The sequence below is a fragment of the Echiichthys vipera genome (assembly GCF_963691815.1).
Source record: "Echiichthys vipera genome assembly, chromosome: 18".
In the NCBI taxonomy this organism is placed as follows: Eukaryota; Metazoa; Chordata; class Actinopteri; order Perciformes; family Trachinidae; genus Echiichthys; species Echiichthys vipera.
Genome location: NC_139843.1, coordinates 18,086,528 through 18,112,263, shown reverse-complemented (window position 1 = coordinate 18,112,263; position 25,736 = coordinate 18,086,528). Strand labels below are relative to the sequence as shown.

General features: G+C 40.0%; 1 protein-coding gene across 1 annotated transcript in view; it reads right to left on the bottom strand.

The window, feature by feature from the left end:
• abcc3 (ATP-binding cassette, sub-family C (CFTR/MRP), member 3) overlaps positions 1–19,283 on the bottom strand; it is a 53,449-nt gene extending 34,166 nt beyond the window's left edge. Inside the window, exons 1-4 of the mRNA XM_083933011.1 lie at positions 19,020–19,283; positions 5,276–5,452; positions 2,920–3,045; positions 1,394–1,531 (exon numbers count right to left, since the gene is read on the bottom strand). Coding sequence (XP_083789137.1) covers positions 1,394–1,531; positions 2,920–3,045; positions 5,276–5,452; positions 19,020–19,055 — 477 coding nt within the window. The 5' untranslated portion in view covers positions 19,056–19,283. The remainder of the gene's footprint in view (positions 1–1,393; positions 1,532–2,919; positions 3,046–5,275; positions 5,453–19,019) is intronic.
• Positions 19,284–25,736: the final 6,453 nt, after the last annotated feature.

Below are 25,736 nucleotides of genomic sequence, written 5' to 3'. Positions count from 1 at the left end.
GGAAAATCTGCCAATACCTCGGCTTTGTTTTTACCCTCTGAGCCAGAAGCCTTTTATTAGAGTAGCTTAAAGTTAAATTCCGGTCTAAAATTATCCCAGGGTCTTTTTAGGCAAATTGGGTCATCAAGTAAGCCATTGAGACAATTCTTTTTGTGTATTAACTATTAACATAGATTTTCTGGAGAGTCGCTAACAGCCTGCTAACACGGATAAGCTCGGGGTGGCGCGTTGGATGCATTAAAGAGTTCTTTAAACACTTACACTGCTCCAAATAACACCAAACCTCTGCAGTAACATGATAAGAGTCCCTACACGTAAACCGAAGCACCAACAACGTAGTATGTGAACACGGAGTTTATTAAAAGAGTGTTTTGAAAGACTTACCTACTGGCCGACTTACCTACTGAGCAGCTTGTACCGGGGTAAGTCTTTCAAAACACAAGGCTATTAGCGCCTCTGCGGAAAATCTACATTAATAGTTCATACATGAAAAAAATAGTCTTGATGGCTTATTTGATGACCCAATTTGCCTAAAAAGACCCTGGGATGATCTTACACTGGAATTTTACTTTAAGCACAGGCAATTGTTTTTGTGTTTTAGCTATGTGTCTGCCTGGCATATGCTGTGTTGCTCCGTTGGTTTGTAGCGGCTGTGAGCGTCGTTCAGCAGACGGTCATGAGAGCCTTGAATTAAGCACAAAAAAAGCTTAAAATGCAACTTGCTAGTGCAGCAGCCAGAGCTATGTGACATAAGCCACTAAATCAATGAGGGCTGCCAGGGTAAATTGGCCGTCCCACACGCCTATGCCAGGCAAGCTGACAACCTCACAGGCGGATGCAGTGGAGACATTCCCTGGAGAAAGCTTGTAATGGTAGTGCAAGCAGTTCCAGGAATGTGGCTGCATGTGCCTGGTTCAAGTCCGCAGCTGTCTGCGGAATGCGTAAAGTATGTCCGAGCCTCCTGGACGGCTGTATTCGGACTCAGCTGTCAGATTGTCTGTAAATGGTTAATGATCCATTAAGGAGGGTCGGCTATCGTTCAGGAAAAAAAAGTCAGAATTAGCATCCCTAGTTTGTACAGATTCAAGAGGCTTAGGCACTAGAGGTGAGATAAGTATGCTAGTGACATCAGGGCTACAGTTCCCTCTGTGTTTAGTGGTGCCCTGAGCTGGCCCATTCAAAACATCATTTACTGTAAGCTCCAAGGCAAGTCCTGAGACTAGAAGAGGTGGGGGGGTGGGGGGGTGGGAGCTTACTAATAAAGTAGTCTTAAAACATTAAGAACACTGAGGAGGATAAAAGGCAGAGGAGGAAAGAACAAGAGCACAGATGACATGATGTACAAGGATGACAGACATGTAAAAGGCATTTGAGGGCTGCCGGGTGTTCTTACCTGACTGGAGGCCTGTAGGATCTTGGAGCGGAAAGGCACGATGGCACACAGCACAGACAGGAACCAGAAGATGAAGAGGACCCCTGAGGACTGTACCCCGCGTAACCTCTCAAACTGGATCAGAAATGTGGCCAACAGCTGACAGGAGGGAGGGGGACATTACACACGAGAGAGGGAGAGACTGAGTTAGATTAGCCAGGACAGAATCACCCAGGGCACATAAGGTGAACCACAGTCAGACTGGGTCAGGTCAGACTTCTCCCCCATCCTGGCGGGTTAGACGTGCTGAACCAGGAGTTTTCTGGCTTTTCTTTAACCCGACATGACCCTCGGGAGAACTATGGACAAGCCCTCCCCAAGTGAACTGCTCTCACTCAGTACTTTCAGCCTTGCTACTGCTCTGCTGCTAGTACGGGTCACCAAAAAACACTTACGTGTCCGGAACTATGACAGTCTATTGACAAGATAAACCATGTGTCGTAAATCCATACTACATAATGATTCTAAGCTAGTTTTTAGTATGTAGTGTCTTCACGCTTGAAAAGTGAAGTATACTAAATTAAGTATACTCAAACCTAGTACTGTGAATTAGTAAGAATGTGGCGATACAATACAGATCATGATGGTTACGATTCAATATATTACGATACATTGCAGTGCTGTAGGCAAGCTAATATATATTGCTTTTTTTTCTAACCTTTCAACTCTACTTTGTATCTACTTTGAGGACTGTCACTGTGACTTAAGATACATAATATCAGTCCTGTCTACCAGTCAGGGGTCTAAACAACACATAATGAAGCACTGTTGTGTCAATGTAATTATATGCAAATAGTGACAACAAAAGGTCAGCCTCTGGTTAGACGAGCAGTACAACAAAATATTTGAAAAATAAAAACATAAATGCATGTGACTCTGCTTACTCTGGGCTAAAAAAGTTGTATTAGCTATGATCTCTTGGGAAAATTTACCAATTAATTGAAAAATGCTGGCTTAGCTGGACAGCTAATTTCCACTCGTGCTGGCTTGAATATATAATTTAATGAAATATCCAGTAGCTTCATGTGAGATATTCCAGCCAAATGTATACACAAGTAGTCTTCATATGATACAATTTGGGTTTCTTTTCTAGTATCTTTAACTATACTTAGAGTTTCTCAATAGCAATGAAACATAATTTAAAGCACACACAGCACGCATATCTTTTTAGAGTGCAGGCTTGGTAATGTTTGTCACACTGTGCCCTTTGATACCATCTTTTCACTGCGTGCTCTGCATTTGTATATGTAAAACATTGTTTGTATAATTGTTTGGGTATACAAATGTAGCTTCCAAGCTAAAAATAGTACAAACAAAATGTACATAAAATGTTTTTGAACAAGTTACAGTTGATAGGGGGCTGAAAGAGCTATTAAGAGCATTACATTATAAAAACAGAACCACACATCCTCTTACAAAACCTAAAAGAGGCTACTTCTCAGGAGCTGATATATTGTGTGACTGTTTTTGGATGGTCATGACCTCACCATGGTCATGCCGAGAACCAGAGGGGTGACAAAGTAGATTGGCGGCTGGGTGTCCCCCTGCCGCAGCTCGTGGAATGTGTAGAAAAGATCTGTCCAACATACAATCCATAACAACAAGCCAAGCACCTGCGAGCAGACAGAGAGAGAAACAAGACAGGGTGAAAAAGCAGACATTCGATACAACCTCAATTCACATGAAGTTGGGATGCTGTGTGAAACGTAAATGAAAACAGAATACAATGATTTGCAAATTATTTTCAAGCTATATTTAATTGAATACAATACAAAGACAAGATACTTAGTGCTCAAACTGATAAACTTTACTGTTTCTTTGCAAATATTCACTCAGTTTGAATTCGATGCCTGCAACACGTTCCAAAAGAAACTGGGGCAGGGGCAACAGAAGACTGGGAAATTTGAGGATTGCTAAAAAAAACAACCTGTTTGAAATTTCAACAGGTGAACAGGTTACCACGTGGGCTCAGGAACACTTTGGAAAACCATTGTCAATTAACGCAGTTCGTCGCTACATCTACAAGTGCAAATTTAAACTCTACCAACAACACCAACAAACACCGACAGCTTCTCCTGCCCGAGCTCATCTGAGATGGACTTACTGAAAGTGAAAAAGTGTGCTGTGGTCCACATTTCAAATGATTTTTGGAAATCATGGACGTAATGTCCCCCGGGCCAAAGAGGAAAAGGACCATCAAGATTGTTTTCAGTGCAAAGTTCAAAAGCCAGCATCTGTGATGGTTTGGGGGTGTGTTAGCGCCCATTGCATCATGGGTAACTTGCACATCTGTGAAGGCACCATTAATGCTGAAAGATACATACAGGTTTTGGAGCAACATATGCTGCCATCCAAGCAACGTCTTTTTTCAGGGACGTCCCTGCTTATTTCAGCAAGACAATGACAGGACACATTCTGCACGTGTTACGACAGTGTGGCTTCTCAGTAAAAGAGTGTTTGTACCAGACTGGCCTGCTGCAGTCCAGACCTGTCTCCCACTGAAATGATGTGGCACTTTATGCAAAGTGCGCAAAATACAGAGACCCTGGACTGTTTTGCAACTGAAGTCGTACATCAAGCAATAATGGGAAAGAATTCCACCTACAACGCTTCAACAATTGGTGTTCTCATTTCCCAAACGCTTATTGAGTGTTTGTAAAAGGAAAGGTGGTGTAACACAGTGGTAAACATGCGCCTGTACTAGCTTTTTTGGATAGTGTTGCAAGAATCTAATTCAATATGAGTGAATATTTGCAAAAAAAACAACATTATCAGCAACTACAGGGTCTGTCATGTGATGCCCTCTGGCCCAAGATTGAACCAAAAATACTTGTTCCCATTGCATTGCATGACCAAAGAGATAGTATATCAGTGGATTTTTTTCCACGACCCCTTCAAAATGACTAATAATAAGTAATATCAGAATTTGATTCATTCAGTCCGGATCATTATGAAAGGCAGAAAAGCCATTAAAGTTAGCCAAGTGCTAAACCAGGAATAGCCGTCTTGACAAGCGGAAGTCTCTAGTGCGTCTTCTCTGTGGGCCTCACAATGGGCAAGCAGTGCCGATCATCCGGGTATTTTTAGACACAGGAATTTAACTTTTTTGGCTTCATGCGCCACTGAGCAACTTTTATAGGAATGACCGGGGTTGCACCTTGAACACTGTATCCCGTTCACTTAAGACATCCATGGGACCAACGGCTTGGTCAGCTAGCTAATAAACAAAACTTATTAATTTCCACTTTGTGAGTTAAAAACAAATATAATAGCGTGGCGGGTACTCCTAAATATTAAATGTCATAAAGCGATAGATGTATATAATATATGTATATAATCGGTATAAAATTGAAAATGGCGGCCAGCACGCTGCCAGTTTGGAGATGCAGACAGGAGGATGGACAGAAGATAAGATGTAATGTACAGCAAATCCTATTTTAGCCACCTCATTGAAAAAGGAGAAACAAATGTCGTGGGTGTTAATTTTGGCAGCTATTTCAGATTTAGTGTTAGTCTTTAGACAAAAATACTTATTATTTTTAATCACATTTTGGTATTTTTTTTATCCTTATATGGTTCACGTCGACAACTCAAAACCTTTTAGGCAAAAAGTTTTCTCTCAGAATTTTATGAGCATGAACAAATTTTTAAGTGAAAAGAATTCCAGTTTCAGTTCAACTTTTAAGTGTAACTGTTTTGGAGCCCGTCAGTCAGGAACTGATCAACCAACCGGACTCATAACACAAGTGGGTGGTGAGTGACTGATATCAACCACATGTATCAGTCTAACCTTGCTTTGGAGTACACTGTGATAAAATAGGTAACAATGAAGCTCCATCTCACCGTTTTCACTCTGTTCATAATGGACATCATGATGTAGCCTCTGTTGTTCTTCTTGAGATAGAAGAGGTAGATGGGGCAGACAGCCCATAGGTAGATGCACGGCAGCCATGACAGGACAGTGAGCTGAAAACACTCTGGAAGGTCGGGCCGATCTGTGTGGAGCGTCTCATTGGCTACCTGCAGAGACACACAATATGGGGAACAGCATTTAAGTTTACAGTCCTGCATCTCTATCGCAAACTACCCCGAACTGTGACATCTGAACCTCCCCACTGACCTCCAGAAATCAAGAGTCGGGCACGCACTTTAAATAGTGCACACAGGCACAAATTAATTACAGAAAAATTAAAAAAAAACATTCCTTCGGTAGCAGTGGGTGGAAAAAGGTGTTCTTGTTCTGAGGGATTTACATGATGTTGGCTGAAACCACTGGACACTGAAATCATTCACAGCACTGATGCAGCAGCTCCACCTCCCTCAACAGCAGTTTTGGAGATATCTTCAGGGTGGGAATCTTTTGATATGTCACAATCTTGTTTTGAGTCAGGGTCTATTAGGGGTCAGTTAGATTCAAAATTGATTCTCGCTTCAAAACAATTCTCGACTCAATAGCCAGGATCTACTACAGTCCGCTGGCTAATTATAGCATGACAGCAGAGTAAAGTGTGCAGAAGATCATGAAGTTTTTATATTTGAAAAATGCAGTGCACATAGTGATATCCCCAAAGGTGTGTTCTTGACATGTCTTAATATAAAATCTTAGGTCCTCGAGGTCCTTGGATTTTATTTTAAGACATGTCAAGAAAAGAGTAAAAATGAGTACCAGAACCGACAATTTAATAAACTCAACAATATAATCATGCTATTTTAAACACCTTGTTGTTCTAAAGTGTTTTTAATCTGAAATGGATACGGGACGTGTTGAGTTTGTATTAACAGTGTCCTTCAGTAACTTTAACAGATCAATAGAAGGCTTGGTACTTAAATATGAACAATTATTCTTATCAAACAGAGGTCTGCCTCTTATACAGGCCTGCTTCAAATAAACCTTTTCAAGCTGAGGTAAATTAATAAATTACGGTTAATCAATTCAGGCCATTTCTGTTGCTTGTACACTCAAAAAAGCATGCAGGTACCTGAAAACATGGTCATAGGTTTGTAGAGATTACGGACTTTCTGTAAAACAAGCTCAACATGTGATGATATGATAATGTTAAACTGTTCCACAACATTGTATAAAAACAGTATGATCCATTTATTTTGCTGCTGAGGAACAATAACTGAGTGATCCAGAGGACATCCGGAGGAGAAAGGTAAAGTAAACATGAATTCTAGTGATATGCAGCCCTGACGCAGCGGTTATCGGGCTCCCCTGGACAAACACAGTTGAGGGCCCACCCACAGATGGAAACAAGATAAACACAGCTGTTAGCCTCCAACTCTCCATGCGTGACCACACCCTTCTGCTGGAGCATGCGTGTACGACCAAGTATGTGTGAAAGTGTTGCAGGGGTAGGGAGATTATTAGAAGGGTAATTGCTTGTGATGGTGTGTGTAGCGCGGTGTTGATGGCTCAGGGCAGCTGTAAAATGTCCATCACTACTTCAGATGTTCTGTGCAGTCTGATATAAGGCCCTTTAAAACACAGCATGTTGAACCAATTGTTTTATTTCTATTATTGACAAGAAAGATTTTGTTTGTGAACACTGAATTGAATGTCTTTTAAGATCTTGTCTGTCATACACCCAGAATATTTAAGCTTTTACCACAAACATGCACTCCAGCTTTTAAAATGAATCAACAGACATTTTAATAAACAATCAGATCAGACGTAAACTTATTATTTTTGGGATATTTCTATTTCACCAAGTGTCTATTTAACTGAACTCGCGAGGAGGAAGTAGTTAAGTTTCTATAGTAGTGTGTTCATTTATTTAATATTGGAACTTTATTAATTATTGAACTTTTTAGTTTTCATTTGAACTTTGGAAAAGTTTGACATTTCGGGAAATGCACTTACTCACTGGTGTGTTAAGTGTGTTAAAAATATGACTGGTTGCTGACAGTTAATGTCACATTTAAAATGCTATTTTATAAACCGCTCCGGAGCAGGGCTCACGCCGTATAAAACACATCAGGACTGCATTATCACTCTCAGCAAACTTCACACAGTGGGGGCAAAACAGCATCACTGATCTGCCGCTGCAGAATGATACACTGATGTATTAAACTGCCAATCTGATAAATGTAATTAATTATTGAAGGTGTGTTTGCATGTGTAAATGCAATAATGGAGGTGTGAGAGCAAAGGGGGGGATGAGGTGTGTTGATTTTAGGTGTGTATAGGTTTATTTTTTCCTAGTTATACTTTGCACTGGTGATTTTAAGTAAGATGTTTAATCAAAGAGCATCTGTCAAATAGTTCAATGGCGGAGAGAAATGTCTTTCTGTCTTTCAATGTAAAATGGTAAATGGTAAATGGACTTGTACTTATAAAGCGCCTTTCTAGTCCTCTGACTACTCAAGGCGCTTTCACAGTGTTTGTCACATTCACCCATTCACACAGACATTCACACTGATGGCAGTGGACATCTACACACCATCTAATCTAATCATTTACACCACATTTACACACCCATGCACAGCACGAGGAGCAATTCGGTTCAGTGTCTTGCCCAAGGATACTTTCGACATGTGGACCGGGGGAGGTGGGGATCGAACCACCGATAAAGAAAGCCTACACCAACATCCTCAACACCAAAAACATTGCATTATATTGAAAATGGGGAGTGCTACGGTGCTAAATCTGTAAAAATGGAACCTTGAATGTGATGTTCCAATAGAGAAACGCATGATGTCTGGATTTTTATGTTGTTCTTTTTATTGTATGTTTTTTGTTTGTTTGTCACGGCTTTTTCTTTTCTATTTAAATGTACATTCTCCATTCCAACATTTCTCCTTCCCTCATGCCAAACTGAGCAGCAGCCAACATCACATCATTTGTGTTCATACTGTATGTAACGCACATTCCTATCTCACTCTGAGTACTGAAAAGTAAATGTCAAATTTAAAAGCATTCAGATATCCCCACTGCACACTAGGGAAAAGGCTGTGAGCAAATACCATGTTTAATAACAGACCATACCAGACAAAGAGTGTTTCTTTGTTCTCACACACACATCACATTAAATCTTATCTTGGTGACAAATGCACCAAATGTACATAAGACATAGTTTAATTAGTTTGTGCTAGGGTGGCTAACCTTTCATATTGAGCGTTAATATGAGCATATGAGACTTTTTAAGCATTTGTCAGTGGATATTACCACTTGTGCTCTTCTGAGAGTGAAAAGGAGAGATTGTTTCCATGGTGAAATAAAGTCTATGATTTGTAAGCTCTTTGGTTGTTATGAAAGAATGTGGTTCTTGCATAAACACACTCCCTTTTTAAAAATATTTAATTTGATACAGAGGCTGGTTTTACACGAGTTCTCATCAAAGCTGTGGCCCGAACATGTTTGAGCTTACCAATACAATATGAGAATGAAGATTTTGTGAACGCACACAGTGACTTGACAGCAATGTTAATGAATGCGCCGATTGACAGTGAAATACAGTAGATGACCCAGGACATTTTATATGACTTAATAGTCAAAAACTGACCATGAGAAGCATATACAACATGCGCTATTAAATGGCAACTAGCAATTCCATACAGGTATCCATAATTACCATAATTTCACAACAAAACATTTTATTATTATTATTATTATTATTATTATCATGAAAAAGAAGAGAAAAGCTCCTCTTAATACAATACAGCTCTTACTAAACGTAGAATGGCTGGCCTTTTTTCCATTCCACAGACTTTCAGGCAGTTATCAGTACACTTGAAACCTGAAACTTCAACAAAAGGTGAAATGAATTGGGAGAGGCCCTTTGTAATAACAGCCAGAAGGCGTGGTTAAAACCTTACAATCAAAAAAAACGGGAGTCTGAAACCAATCAACTCAAAGATGAGGGCATGAAGCAGTGACTGCTAACATACGGCTCTGGTGTTTCTCACCCTTGTGAGTCTTATCACTCTGTTGTGAGATTGTTGCTTAGTACCTAGTTTTTGTCAAGGATGGTTTCAGAGCCACAGGGAATATATCCCTGACACCTGACTTCATAAACACAAAAGTTACGTCAGCACAAATAAATAGTCATTGCTTGAAGAGCATGAACAGAATCAATGTTAGTAGGAGTTGGATTATGGCTCATGTAATATAAAGGGCCTTCAAAGGTACTTCCCTGTTTTATCAAATATCCATGACTGAATATGCAACAATCAATGTTAAAGTTAAGGAGGTACTCCAGAAATTCCGTGTTGCAAAAAACAATATACAGGATTATAAAAGTCAAATGATACGACTAAACCGTATGAGAAATTCAAATCATGATTATAGCCACGAAAATCATCACGGTTATCATTATTGTCAAATACTGTAATATTATAATATCAAATTTATATTATCAAAGCGTTCAAAGAGATACACACACTGCACTGGTTTCACCAAGCAAAACAACTCAAACTGCATCTGTGTTAGTTCCTGTTACTGTAGGTGTCTCCACGACCACATTTTGCCATGACGACACACACAAACACACGCGCGCACACACACACACACACACACACACACACACACACACACACACACACACACACACGCACACACACAAAGTAAAAACAATACTAGTGTCTCTGTCAAGGCTAGTAATTAGCATCACAATACACTCAATTTGCATTAACATTAAAATAATTACATAGCCAATATTGTATGCTAACATGTGAAAAACCTATCAAATGCATTAAAGATCGCTCCATGTGGCCATGAGAGGTAACTGCGCTTTGGGCAAATGACAGATAACCAAAAAGACACTCAGACACACATGTACGCTCTGGCAGAGAGAGAGAGATGAGATGCAATCTCCTAGCATTGTGCCCTCAGGCCTCTCCTGTCTATGGCTGTGTTTGTGAATAGGGTGTGGATAGGTGAAATGACGAACGATAAATAACCCTTTGTGACCCAGGTATAGATTATTTTTTGTCTTTTTTGAGAGGGGGGCAACACAGATAAAACCATTGCTGCTGTGATAGTAATTAAAAGAAAAACAAACTTAAAATCCTTATAAACTGCTGTTTATTGTTCTGGTGTTTTTTGCCCCAGTCTAAAAGAATAATCTGGAATTGTCTTTTTAGAAATACCTGTAGCAACCTGCCCACCAGAGGCAGTGCTTGTGATCTGTGATCAGAAGCACATTTCTAATGGGATGATCATGTTAAAATTGTGTCTGCTGGATATATAAGATGATGAAACACGTTAGCCATAACAACTCTATAAGGTGGATAACGCAGCTTTAGGAGTAAAAACATTTAAAAAAGGCCAAGGAGAGCAAATGGAAAATCTCTTGGGGCCCATTTCCTCTTGTCATTTCCAGTGTCACATATTCAGATAAAATGCAGATGAGATTTAAGGCGCTTTTATTATCATTTTCCTCATGTATGCATCTCTGTTGGTCAGGCCACATTAAGGATGGAGGAGAGAGAGTGGTTATCTCCACAGACTGTTTACGTACAATACAAGAAGATAAAAGATAAAGCCACCACCTCCGGAGTCAGTTTGAGCAATTGGATTTCAATCTGTCTTGAAAGCTTCTTGGATGCACTTACAGTGCACTGAGCTTCATGAGATAAGATAGTTACCCCATCCGCCCAAGACGCATGGAGCGACTAAGTGTAAATGGGGTCTTAAATCTAATCTAATCAAAATACAGCCACTACTATTTCTTGTACTTGCTCCACAATAAAAACATCCCTTAGCTTTAGTGATGGAGAGCTTTTAATGTGAAGCAGCAGAAGCAGCAGGAAGTGCTCAGTTTACCAGTACCACATCACAGCTTTAATAGGGCTATAGGGAAGCAGGCCAGAAAACAGTAAAAATCTGAGAGAAACTATTTTGGGGCTTTATGGACACCATCACAGTTAGTGATAGTAATAGTTTGGATAGTAAACATTTGGAGAAATACACCTATTTGCTGAGTGTTTGAGAATTGTACGAGGCCGTTTTTTGTATGGGTATAACAAACAATGCATACCATATTAATAAGTGAGCTTTAGGTGTTGGTAGGTGGATTTTGTTACATTTAGGTAGAGCAAAGCTTGCTATCCAGTTTTTATGCAAAGCAAAGCTAACCAGCAGCTGCAGGTACATTTACTTTTGTGAATATGCCCTTTTCCCATAAAGTTGAACTATTTCTTTAACATCAGTATGACTATCTACTGTTATGAGGCTGCACTGAATGTATTACATCTATTCTTATCACAGAAAAGAAGTCCCTCCTTTCTGCTCAAACTATTACAATTAACTGATAGATAGTGTACTTAATATGACTTTAGAGCTGATTTTCCACTTGCCAATAACTTATTTTTGTTACTTTGCACAAGATGACTGCGCCGGGTCAAAGCATGATTCCCACAGGGAAAAAGCTGCTACTTTAAGGGCCATATATGAGTGAGAAAATGGTTTTAAAAAACATTTCTCACTGTTGTGACTATTGTTTCAATCTTTAAATTGTTTCAAATATTTACCTTGCCCCACAGTGATGAAAAAATGCTTTTACCAGAGATAATCTTGGCTGAATATTACTCCAGTGATGAAATAAATGTGTGCACAGTATGTCTGGAGGGGACCTATAAATAAATATACAGATTATCCAGTTCAAGGAAAGGTAGACTAATCTATGGTTTTTAGAAGTGTTTATTTTGTAGCTGCATAACTAGTTTTACGACAGTCTCATTTTGTAATTTACTGTAAGCAAAAAAAAATTTGAATCTAGTATAACATTTTAATCCCATGTGGTTTACTACTGTTGGTCAGAGAAGATAATCTCAAAAAGCAAGGTACTAGGACATTGCATTGTGGAATGATGTTACATTAATCTGAACCAGTCAGTCACAGCCAATCAACACACTTCTGAAGTAGTGCAGGTGACAGACTTGTCTTATGCTTTCTAGTGTATTAAGAGGTTAGAGAAATAAATTGCAGCAGGCTTTCCATCTGTTCTCATTCACACTGAAAAGCTGTCGAGTGGTATTAATTGGAGGTCGACGACAGTAAAGACTGCAGGAGGACAAGACTTGCTGCTGGCCGTGTTCGCTTACGAAATGGAAAGTACAGTATTAGCTTTGTTATTCATGGCTCTGTGTTCTTCATAGTTTACTGGACACTACTGGATTCATTAAATGCTGATTATAGGATAGACACTCCTATTTGAAGAAGAAAAATGAATCAGGGGGAATTTACTGTCTCACTATGAAAGGAAAACCAATACAACCCGTTGCAGGAGACACAGGAAGTGACTCAGACTGTGAGGATAATAAAACACAGACCAGCCTGCAGTAGGATATGAATGACATGAAAAAAGATAGGAGTTTTGGAAGCACTTATTCTACTTTTTTCATTTTTACAAACCTAGATTACGTTTTTGAAAAGGAAGCCGGCATATTGCCACTTTGACATCATGTACTTCAATAACACTTGCACTTTTTTAGCAACATTTTGTCACAAGGCTAGAAGATCCCCTCTCTTTCTGAGCTGCAAATGACACTTTCACAACTCTCATTTCCTTTTTTTTTTTTGCTGTGTTAGCAGTCTTTCAGTTCAGGAAATTGACAAAAAGTAGTCCCATCACAGCCTGGAACCTGCTCAGTGGTCACAGAAGTAGCCCAAAAAAAGTTTTCAACCATGGTTACTTTAAAATGTACGAATAAAATAAACTGATAATGTTATACTAAACATTTAAACTTTGTCAATCACAGCTTTTACAAGTCTTTTCTCACAGAACTATGACAATGATAATTGCAATATGAAAAAAAGTGAAGTTAACTTATTTATGATAAACTGAAATGACATTTGGTTTTGTTTGCTGCCAGTTATCAACCTTTGTCTGGTGAGCTCTTGAACTCAGTGTCAATCTCAATCATACTACACAGATGAAAGGACGATCAGATTTATTGGAATAAAGTTCAGGCAAAACAAGAAAGAAACTACAGTTCGTCTCTCTGAAACATGAAAGCTGGTTCATCACATTAACAACACTGAGCTGACTGAGAACAGCTAGCGCTGCTGCTGGAGAACCTTCAAGACCAGTTTAGTAACAAATGCACAAACAAAGCAAAAGTGCAAAAGTATTTAGCATACCGGGCTAACAACCAGGGAAAGGCTTACGATGTAAACAAGTAGCTAGTGGCTAATAATAAACAGTAGCGTTAATGGCGGAGCTAGCGTTAAGCAGCTAACATCATCAGTCCTGCCTGTCTAACGTTAAGAGACGTTAATTTAACAGGACCACACAATAACGTGTCTGAAAAGTCAACCAGCAACGAGACAGAAACAGCTGGTCTACAAACTCTTTTTAATCAGAAACGATAATATGGAGGAAGGTCACCAGAAACACAGGAGATAAACAGGCTGTAGCTGCATACATTAGCATGGAGAAGATCCCTGTTTACACGGTGGAGAAACCTGACAAACAACAACTGATTCACCAACTGAATCCAGGGTTTATCCTCCTTCATGGAATAATTCAATGTTCACAGAAAAATGTTCACAACACAAGAAAAGGAACAAGAGTGTATAAACAAATTTGTCATATTTACACCCTACAATTATGTGTTTTCTTTTTTCTTTTCAGTACCTTTTTTCAAAAGTGTTGTTATTGACGTTGTTTGTATTGTTCTGATCTTTATTTTATAAATTATGCCTTCATTTTTTGTAATTTTGGTATTGTATATTGAGTATTTTCCAGGGTACCAGTATCAACTTTGAAATTCTAGTATTGTGACAGTCCCTTTCCTCCTCCACCTCCTCCTAAACAGGTTATCAGTACATTTGCTCATATTCAGTTAAATGGAGTTGTTGACAGGACAGAGGACTGTGAGACTGTGGAGGAGTCGACGCTTTGAGCACGAGCAGATCCGTTTCCTCAGCAGAAAACCGCCCCCATCTCTAATTCCCTGAATCTGCAGTTTAAACAGCAGTGCACCCACTGCTAGTGTACCTGGTTTTTAAAGGGAATGGGAGACGATCTGTTTCATTCATGTGACGCCCAAAACACACCCATGACTAATGAAGAGACTAAATACAACCCCTTTGCCTCGGGCGACTTACTTTGTGCCCAGTATATGCACCATCTAACTAGCAAAAGTAGAGTTGGACACGCCCTAAATTCCCTTTAGACAATGTGTCATAGATTGTCTAAACAGGGCCCTTAAAGTTAAAGGTAACACACCGTTACAAATCCTTGGAACTGACACTGAACTTTCCCACCAAATGTGCCAATGTCACCATGACTCTGACTTCTTTAATCACAACAGCTTCCTCTTTTTCAGTTTTCATTTAGCCGCAGCCTCACTCTACAGCACCCAAACCCTAACTAATGATGACTGAACATTCTAGACTTATGCAACACCTTACAGTACCTTACTGCTGTTGACAGACTAAACTGATAGTACTACTGCTGATAAATAGGTTTGGCATCTGTCTATTTCATGTTGGTACTACATTCCACATATTCTTTCTCTGCTACAGCCTTTTATATATATATATAGAGTTCCCATCAAGATGACAGTAGTGTAATACTGTAATTATTACATACGAGTATGTAGGGCTGGGCAGTAATTCAATATGATAATTTATCATCTTTCAATGGAATCATATTGTTGAAATCACAGATTGAGATATTGTGATATGCAGTCACGTCATTTAAACTAATAATAACAAGCACCTACTAACTCAAATATCTCAGAAAATTCTTATTGAAATATTTTTGAAAGAGTAATATTTGAAGTTTGTGGATTTGTCTTTACTTCACACGTGCGCATACATGCAAACATAGTGTAAAGCTGAACAAATTTCTTTCTTTCTTTCTCTGTAATATTATGTAAACATTTTGCTCCAAAGTTCTCCACAAAATGAGAAAATACTTTTCTTTTTTCCAAGTATTTTATTTACACAGGAGTATACACCAAATGGCTCCATGTGGATACATCCATATAGACTATTATTTATCTATTTATAGAATGCTATGACCTATACAGTATGACCTATATCAGGGGAGATTTTGTCCATACTGCCCAGGCCTACAATATATTTGAACCATCATTGTTTCAGTTAGAATATCAAAAGGCATAATTGAAAAAAAGAGAGTTTCTCCACATTGAATGAATTATTGGTGCCATGGTGGTGGTTCGGGCATCTAGTAAGGATGCCCCCTGGGCGCCTCCCTAGGGAGGTGTTCCAGGCACGTCCAGCTGGGAGGAGGCCTCGGGGAAGACCCAGGACTAGGTGGAGAGATTATATCTCCACAGTGGCCTGGGAACGCCTCGGGATCCCCCAGTTAGAGCTGGTTAATGTGGCCCGGGAAAGGGAAGTTTGGGGTCCCCTGCTAAAGCTGCTGCCCCCGCGACCCGACCCCGGATAAGCGGATGAAGATGAGATGAGATGATTGCTGAACATATTTATACTATCTCACCGCTATTATCTCACCAAAAGGTCCATTAGAAGCTGTAGCTGCAGATGGATTTGTCATGTAATATAGATGTACAAGTTCCTTTTCTTTCTTTTTTTTAGCATTTTAAAGTTATAATCATTATTTTCATGAAATCAAACCAATGTGTTTAGAGTCAGTTTGTAAATTCACATATACAAGTTTTCATTGTTGGTGGTAGAGTCCGCCATTCCTGTGCTGGATTCAAATAGCCTAAACTGCATGTAATCCAGTGTAATTTTATCTCATTTATATCGGCCTCACTGTGTGCTGTAATCTCTTCTAATGCTGTATCAGAGCTGTAAGTTAACACAAATGGGCTGCAACTTCACATTAAAAGTGTGGTGAAACACAGCGGTGGGTTTTATTGTGAAGCTCTTGAATTTTTGCAAGGGAGTAAGGAACAAGAGGGAGCAGCCATAGTGAGCTGACGAGAAAGATTTTAAGACAACAGGTTGCACAACTCCATGTTGGCTTAAAAGTTGCTAACTGCCATTTCCAAGGTTAAAAGTGACTTCAAATCTCAATGTTTAAGCCAACACGGACCAGACGGCCAAAATTAGTTACAACAGTAAACCCTTGCTAATGGTAATAATTTGTGGTGAGATTGTTTTACCAACTGCTGCTTGCAAAGTAAAGAATGAACTTTCAATCTCAATATTTTGGACAGTTCACGAAAACATTTTTAAAAATTTGCTAGAATACATTTTTATTTCGTGACACTTTCCTGTATTTGCTGTTCATGGGCTGAGGCGCAGTCTGAACAGGTGAGTTTTCAGTCTGAAACAGAAGACGTGCAGGGTATGTGCTGTCCTTATGATACCACCATAGCAATATTTACACACTGCACGTTTTCTCTTCACCACACAGTCCTCATGTGGGAAACAGATTTACAGCAACCGCACTATAAACAGACTTCTCTGTGGTTACACCAACACAAATGTCAAATTCAAGGACATCTCAATGATTTTTCAAGTTCTTATCTGGCAACATGTGTGGTCACAAAGTTGGTCGAGATCTCAATCAATCTTGTTTATATCTACAAAAGTGAAAAACATTCCATTTAACACAGTTATATCAGCAGATTAGCACGGCTTCCAACACCTTTTTTCTTTTACACAGGTGAAATCTACCTACAGAGCAATGACCAATACCGGTGCTTATTTTACAAGTGTAAATCTTGTTTGAGGTAAAGGCGCACACAACACGTTTTACAAACAATAAGATTGTAGATCAAGTCCTTGGTCAAGCTTTAGTGTTTAGCCTTATTTACAGGCTGAACATGCATTGTTGAGTGCTGGGAGATTACGGCTGCCTCCAGCTTCTTTGAAGTGGACGTAAACAGCAGAAACTAGATTAGTCACCTCAGATGGCCTCAGAAACATGCCTGAGCCTTCAGTGTAATAATCAATGAAATGAAAATTAGACGCACAGTCTTAACTCTTTTTGAAGTGCCTCGAAATGCTTGAGTTTGGTGCATGGAAGGGTTTCTTCATGGTTACAGCATGACACAGCATGATATTTTGCCCCAAACACAGGGACGTCTGAATGGCATGAAGAAGCAAAACACTGTAGTAGTCGCACCTCAGCCTGGAGCTCCAACAAACACAACTGTTGGTGTATTCATATCTTCATATTAATAACAGATTCAAATGACTATGTTTAATGTGAAATGGGTTTGCTCTCGCTCATAGCGATGAACGTGCGGACCCAAGCTCCAAAAAACTGTCAAAAGCAATATGGCAATGAAGCAAGGGAGCACCACAGGTTTACTGTGAAGCAGCTGTGACATACACCCAAGCATAAAGTGAGTGACTGAGGGCGCTTTTTTGTCGAAGCTTCAGGCTATTCATGTATAATGAACATGCTGAACATTGGAGCAAATGTGACATGTTCATATTAAAGTTTCATGTTAAGCTTCTGATTCTTTCATTACACAAAGACAAATCTGTACAGTTGTTTTGCAAACAATTAGCGACATTATGAAACTGCATAATTGAAACCTTTGTTTGGTCACATTTACAAATCACATTTTTTCAAGAGTAGCGAAGAACACTGATTAACCACAGCATCACATCTATAAACAGACTTCCCCATTGTCGCGCTGACATCAACATCAAATTTAAAATAACGATCGAGATAGAATTTTGATTTCTCAAAATTGGTATGTTATGGATAGACACACAGATCTGTATCACATTAATATAAGTGCATTTTAGAGCTTGTAGTATGTGCTATGACTGTAGGAATACACATTTGTCCCAAAACAAGATTAAACCACATTATTATTTCAGAGGCATGAGCGTGACCCCAGTTAACTCTAACAGAGAGTCGTCTACCAAGTAATCCAGAAAGTGCAATGAACACTTCTGTGAGTCTCTGAGGAAAAGTGGTGAATGAAATAGAAAGCTTCCATAATATCCCCACTGGGATTTCATGTGTGTCCTTGTTACTACTGAGTAATGACCTCATTCTACCATAGCCTGTGGTATTTCTCATATTAATGATACTTGTACTTATTAATAGGCTGTACGTTGTGCCGATTAGTGACATTAAAACAATGTGTATCAAATGACTTTAGCACTTTATGGTTGTATATAAATATTCCCAGTGCGACTATAGTTGTCTTTAACATGCTATCCATTAGATACTCCCTGCTCTATTGAATCATCTCTGCTGTGCTTTCACTTTAATATTCCTAGAAAAACTTAGCTAATGTAACGTTATACTGACTCTGAGATCAGTTTACGGACGTGATGGTGTATCAGGGTGCTACTAACACAGAATAACGTTATAATGTAGCCGACGATAGCCTGATTGACAGTTGTATTACCGGACAGGAGTGCTGGAGCAGAGGTGTCCCCACTTCCCTTTACAGCAGACAGCAGCCCGTAATTCAGCATGGCATTAAATGGGAGCTCGTTAACACGGTAAATGCTATTAAGTGTGTTATTCATAGTTAGCCTTGCTATATCCTGTACTACTGTTGCTGCCCTGAAAGAAAACAAAGCGTGACATAACACCGTTTAAGCTTTTTTTCGGGTATTACGCTTAGTAAACAAGGCCAGTGGAGTTACAGTATACTGTGACATACACACGGTAGTAATGACAAACCACGGAGCAGCTGACACCGGCGACGAGTGACGGAAACTCACCCAGAAAGGGCGGTCTGGTCCGCACAGCCTCTCCATCTCTGTCGCGGCGGGAGACCGGGAACCAACGGCAGAGCTTTTTAACCCCTCGAGCCCTTTTCTTGCCGACCAGCTTTCCTGTTCCTTTGCTTTAAAAAAAAACTAACTGTCACATGCCACACAGACAGGTAAGTGTTGCCTGTGTCGCACCGACAGCGTGAACGCTCCTCTTCTTCCGCTTTGCCGAGGACGGAAAAGAAAAAGTCATCCGGAGAACAGCGAAGAATTACTTCAATGGGAGGCTGTCGTGAGGCAGGGTGTAAGTTTACTAGGCCCCGCCCACCACCTCTCTCTCTTTCGCCCTCTCTCCCTGTAACACACACACACACATACACACACACATACGCACAACATGACTCAACAGCCTGAATTCACACATGCTGAGTCATGTCGAAGGTTTAGAGTTGAAGAAAAGCAAGGTTTACAGGTAAAACCGGAAGTGAGATTTTTACGGTCCTCACTCTGGCGAAATGAATGAAGGGCCCAAGAGGGGAGGGTCAGGGTCAGGGGCAGTGGCGGATTGAGGTGGTCATGGGCCCCTAAGCTGCTGTTTGTTTGGGCCCCACACATTATTAATCATGCTTTATCAGAAAAGAACCCTAGTACAGAAGAAGAAAAATGGAAAAATCCTGTCAATTCAGGAATTTCCTTTAGTAGATCTTGGTCCCACTGTTCTTTCAGTGGTTGTGCTTTTCTTTTTCGTGCTCCACTATCACATTTCCTTCCTGACATTTTGCCGCTGTGTATTAACAGTGAGTGACCCATTATTGACAACAAAACTGACCTTATGAACCCAGCCACATGATGGCAGCTGACTGAGGGCGCATTCAGACTGTCTGTCCGTACCGTGCCCCGTGCTTTAGGGTACTTGTCCCCCCTCCCTCTCCCCCCGCAGCCCAGCCCTGTTTGTACTCACACTACCTGGGCCTCGTGCGAATGCTTCTTGCCTGTCCACACGTCATCACACCGTAACATGTCACACGCATTGATGGACGTCATCGCGATGCATCGCTTTGTTTACAAATCTTTCCACAGACCTCGGAGTTATTGTGCGTCTTGTCCGACTGTTTTTGAACATTTTCATCCGACCAAATCAGCGTAAAAACTCCACCTCCGCATCACACCAACGTGAACCTTTCGCCGTCATTGTTTTAAATGTCCGCACATGGTCCGTTCTTCTTTTTACTATGTCCGAACAGGCGCACATAAAATGACGTCAGAACCGCTGTAGGCCTCGTGCTCGTGCTCGTCCTCGTATACGTGAGCATGCTCGTGCTCGTACATATGCAAACATGCTTTACAAAAGCCCACCTCTCCCAAACGGTCCGTGGCCGGCAAGGGTGCCACAAGTAGGCACGGTACGGTTGCACTCATACTGGTCAAACGAACTAGACTTTAGCCGTGGAATGTGTTTGGGCACGGTACGGATGGACAGTGTGGGTGCGCCCTGAGTAAATGTGTCTCATATCTATCCAATCAGTGGCTTGATTTTTTAAAGTGTTTCTAAGGGCTCCAATAGGAGGCAGGTTTTTCCCAGTGTAGTAAATTAAAAAGATTTAAAATAGTCTGGCCAATTCGGGGCCCCTGAGCTGCACCTCTTGTCAGGGGTCAAGTGGGTTAAAGAAATATAAGAGGTTAAGTGTTATTTCACTCGTCACAATGACAGCTGGGCGTTTTTGTAAATAGGCGTACTGTACACGCATGGAGACGAGGTGAATGTGTGGCAGGGTGCTGACAAGTCCATTGTGCAACTACCCTGGGCTGAATAAGGAAAAGGGAAAGTTGGATGACACATGATCACGTGCCATGCTTTCAAATAATAAACACTTTATTAATCTCTCCTGAGGAAGTTAAATGTTTCATAATGTTTGTTATGTTATCACACTAACAGGGGAATACACTGACAAATGCAATGGAGAGATTTCAGAGTGAGTGGTCTGACGATGGACCGGTGGGGTCAGCACCCAGGAGGTCAAGCCTTTGGTCCATGCTGGGACTTGAACCGGAAACCCTCCAGTTACCAAGCCACGTCCGTAAGGACTGACATCTATCTAAAGTCTGACTAGCAGTTAGATCTACTATTCTGCTGTATTAACTGCCATAACATATAAGTCATATTCACATTACTATAGATATTATTATAGTTACTGGAAGTGTGTCTGTCTCTGCCTTTGTGTCTGTCTTTGTCGCTCTCTGTCCATCTGTCCGTCTTTTCTCTCTTTCTCTCTCCTTTTCTTCCTCCCCAACCGGTGCAGACAGATGTCCGTCCTCCACAGAGCTGGGTCTGTCTGACGTTCCTGCCTGTTAAAGGGAAGGTTTTCGTTGCCACCGTGCTCTACGGGGGAACTGTTGGGTCTTTGTTTATCATAGAGTGTGGTCTATACCTAGTTTGTAAAGTGTCCTGAGATAACATCTGTTATGATTTGGCACTATAAATAAAATTGAATTGAATTGAATTGAATCTAAGCCAAAGTCAAAGTCTATCTTGGCAAAACCAGATTTTTTTTTGTGGCTCAGCCTTCCAGTGTTCTTGGTCAGGCTCCAACGCCTTTGGCTGGAAGTCATCCAGGCAATCGGCATCCTGTGAGGTGCTATCATAGACTGTAATGTATAGATACAATCTATAGGATCTACTACTGCAGCAGTTGAGAGGGAGCCGGGGGTAACGACAACACAAGAGGCGACCGCTTGTTCAAAACAACAATGGCAGCTCCTGATGAGGTTAGCTTAGATGAGGCAATAGCATCAGTTCAACTGGAGAGCCTTTCTTCATTGGAGGAAGAGAACAGCACTGAAGGCTTTTCTCAATCTTTCAGATGCTTCACCAATCACCTGTTAGGTATGTTTTGAAGGTCTCCAGTTGGTCCAAAATGCTGCAGCTCATGTACTAACTAAAACAAATCGAAGACATCATATTTCTCCTGTATTAGCTTCTTTGCACTGGCTACCTGTAAAATCTAGAATAGAATTTAAAATCCTTTTCCTTACCTACAAAGCTCTTATTGGTCAGGCTCCGTCGTATCTTAAAGAGCTCATAGTACCGTATTTCCGGACTAGATCTCTGCGCTCTGAGAATGCAGGGCTACTTGTCGTTCCTAAAGTCTCCAAAAGTAGAATGGGAGGCAGAGCCTTCAGCTACCAAGCTCCTCTCCTGTGGAACCAACTCCCAAGTGTTATTCGGGAGGCAGACACCGTCCCCATATTTAAGAGTAAACTTAAAACTCTCCTCTTTGATAAAGCTTAAAGGTAAGCCCTAACTTTAAGCCCTTAGCTATGCTGTCAACTCAAGCAATTCTGTACATTATTTAGTAGCTTTTCAATAAAGTTGGGGAAGTAGGAAAAAAAAGAATGATCAAAATTGAAGCAACAGAGGCTAAAAAATTGTAACTTTTTAGTTCCTATGGGTCAAGAAAACACACTTTCCCATAATGCATCTGGAAAGCGTACTGATGAAACACAATCTTTATTGTCCATAAATGGAAAAGACATAGTCCATTGATATTTGATATATTGTTAGTTTATATATTTGTGTATTGTTTGTTTTTATTGTACTTTTGAATATACTGTATGTTTATGCTTCTCGACTGTTCCAGTACTTATCTTTCATGTTGTTTACTATCTTTATTGTTTTGCACAAAACACCAAAACAAATTCTTTGTATGTGAAAACCTTCTTGGCAATTTACCAGGTAAATTGCCAAATTTACCTGATTCTTATTATGAAGGTCTCTAGATCATGACCTGGAGGGAGGAGGGCGAAGGAACTCCTCCTCAACCTCGCTGTTTTGGCTTTACCAAAGTATTCATGAGACAAAAAGCAACATTTTATTTACCAACTGTGACTGTAGTAGGATCCTCTCTAAATGAAGCAGCGCAATGGAATTCAGCCATCATTAATCTCATTATTTGCACCTGTGCTTTTCCTCCTGACATGTCAAAAATGTCTTCAGTGAAAAATGCCTATGACATAGCATTGTGCAACCTTATACATTACATCAATACAGATATGGTATCTTGTGACAGACACATTAACCATGATGACAGATGCCAGTGATGGAAATGGAGCTCTGGTATATACAGCCGCGCCATCTCTCCCATGACATCAGGAATATCAGTACAGCAGTTAATACACACCCAGCAAGGCACTGCAGTATTTAAGACTTGTCTGTTAGTCCTAATTGTATCTGCATGAGTGAGTAAAGACATTTAGGATCCCTAAATTGTATCTACACGAAGGTGCCAGTGTCTAAGTCAAAGATAATCCAGAAAGAAGGCATTACAATATGTAAATACTATTCCAGCTACATGTGACTCAAGGAATTTTTCTCTCAAAATCACAAATGTAATTCATTATTATTATTATTATTATTATTATTATTATTATTATTATTATTATTATTAAGTTGCACTGCAATACTACAGAAACGCTACTATTATTCTATTATTTTATTATTATTATTATTATTATTATTATTATTTATTAGTGCAATCCTGGCTACCTTTTGGATGCATTTGGTAATCCACTTGAATGGACTTTACTACGAGAGGAGCTGGTACCGGGGCCAGTAGGTAAGTCTTTAAAACACTCTTTTAATAAACTCTGGGTTCACTAAGTACAGTACGTTGTTGGTGCTTCATCCCATGTGTAGGGACTCTTCTCATGTTACTGCAGAGGTTTGGTTTTATTTTGAACAGTATTAGTGGATAAAAAAGCAGTTTTAATGTCTTCACCGCACTGCCCTGAGCTAATCGGTGTTAGCCACGTCCGGCTGTTAGCGTTTCTCCAGAATTTCTCCCAAGATGGTTGATCCAAGAAAAAAACGCCTCGATGGCTTATTTGGTGTATATTAGTGCCGAAAAAGACCATAGGATGATTATTTGCCGACATTACACTTTAAATCACCCCCTGAGGATGCAAGCAATTACACTCACAGTCAAAGTAGAAAGAACTAATTTTTTCATTTAAATTAGAGCTGTGGCTCCAGAAAGCCCAGGGCTCCTTTAGCCCTGTGGCTAATGGCTCCTTCTCAATATTTAGGGTGAGTGAAATGCAGGGGGCAGATGTCTCCAGAGGGATCAATAACTAAAACGTATAAGAACCGTGATTCACAGTTAGTCATCTCAACTTTACCTTCTCAGGGATCCCAAGATCCGGGATAACCCTGCTCTGGGTGTGTGGGTTTTAGTTGTGTGAAACAGCTGATAGCCCAGCACTAATGAAGCGCTAAGCTCTGAGCTAAGGGTGTCAGTGTGAATTTGATAATCACATCCTCTTAACGTAGTGGTTGTTAAGCCTTCGAAAATGGATAACCAAGGGTTGGTCATGTGAGGGTTAAAAAACGGTGCATAATATTACTCTCATTTTCGAGTGTATAACTGAGTGCAGCCCTATAACTGTTTTCCAGGAAGGATTGTCCAAGTGTGTGCGCCTTTATCCCTTTATTTGAATGAGCATTGCTGAGTCACGCGTCCTCATACCTAAATGATAGAATAGGAGATTGCCAAAAAGACAATACAAGACCGTTCAATTCAGTGCTGGTTCCATTAATCGCAGTGATCACGGTGATCACGGTGATCACGTCACCAGGGTGATCCCATGACTGTTGTATTCAACTTTAAACAGAACTATATGTCTATAAGTAGTTAGGGTAAGAAAAAGATCCTGGAGTGGCTTAAAATGAGTCCCGGACAGGAGTTGGTTTAGCGTTTACATTTCGTTTCACACAGGACACAAACTCCAGTCTCCTGTGTAATGGGCGTGTGTTTGTTGGACCCATGTACTCCAACCCTTCTCTTCTTTGCAGAGTCTTTTACATCACCTTACTTCCTTGTTTGCTTACTATGACCACTAACAACAAACGTAAATATGGGTTGTTAAAAGCTGCTTGCAGTGAGGATGGTCTGGCATGGTAATAGGGCCCCTTTCGATGACGGCAAGATTTTCACCCCACCTTTGAGTGTGGATGTTTGAAACATCTATAACCACTTTTGTGTTCATATATAGTTAATTGACACAAGGCTAGAAAGGTGTTCCCTTTACCTGTTTTTGTATCAGATCTCTACAGTTTCATATTATCTAGAACTAGAGCTTGGCAGATAAGAGATTTTTAGGCTTCAACCTATACCTTGGGGGAACTTTGCCAATATTAAGAATTTTTTATTTAACGTTATTATACATTTTAAATACAATGTATTACATTGTCAACTAATTCTAGAAATGAATACTGAGAAAATAAAGAATATATAAAAATCAAATAAATTGTGAAATGTTCAGTGTTCACTTAATTGCTGACCATTTAAATACAGAATGATTAAGATTAAACAAATAACTCTGCCACCACTTCTAGATCAGCCCAAAAATGGTTTCCTGAATTATATATTCTGTAAAAAAAACAAACAAAAAAAAACAAGTTTACATATTGGTATTGGAAAAAATATACACTGATACTGAATAGATACCAATATGCCTGTGATACACCAATATTGGCTGATTATCAGCCAACCAATACATCGGTCTGACTATCTACAACACGGGATGGAAGAGTGCATACGGATATTGTGAGAAGGGAGTTTTGAGATAGAGCTTTAGAGCTTTGCAGTTCTCAGTAATGTGAGCTGTGGTGGTGGTTTGTGTAATTCATTAGTTTTGACAACATCAGATAAAACGTCAGGTACCAAGGAC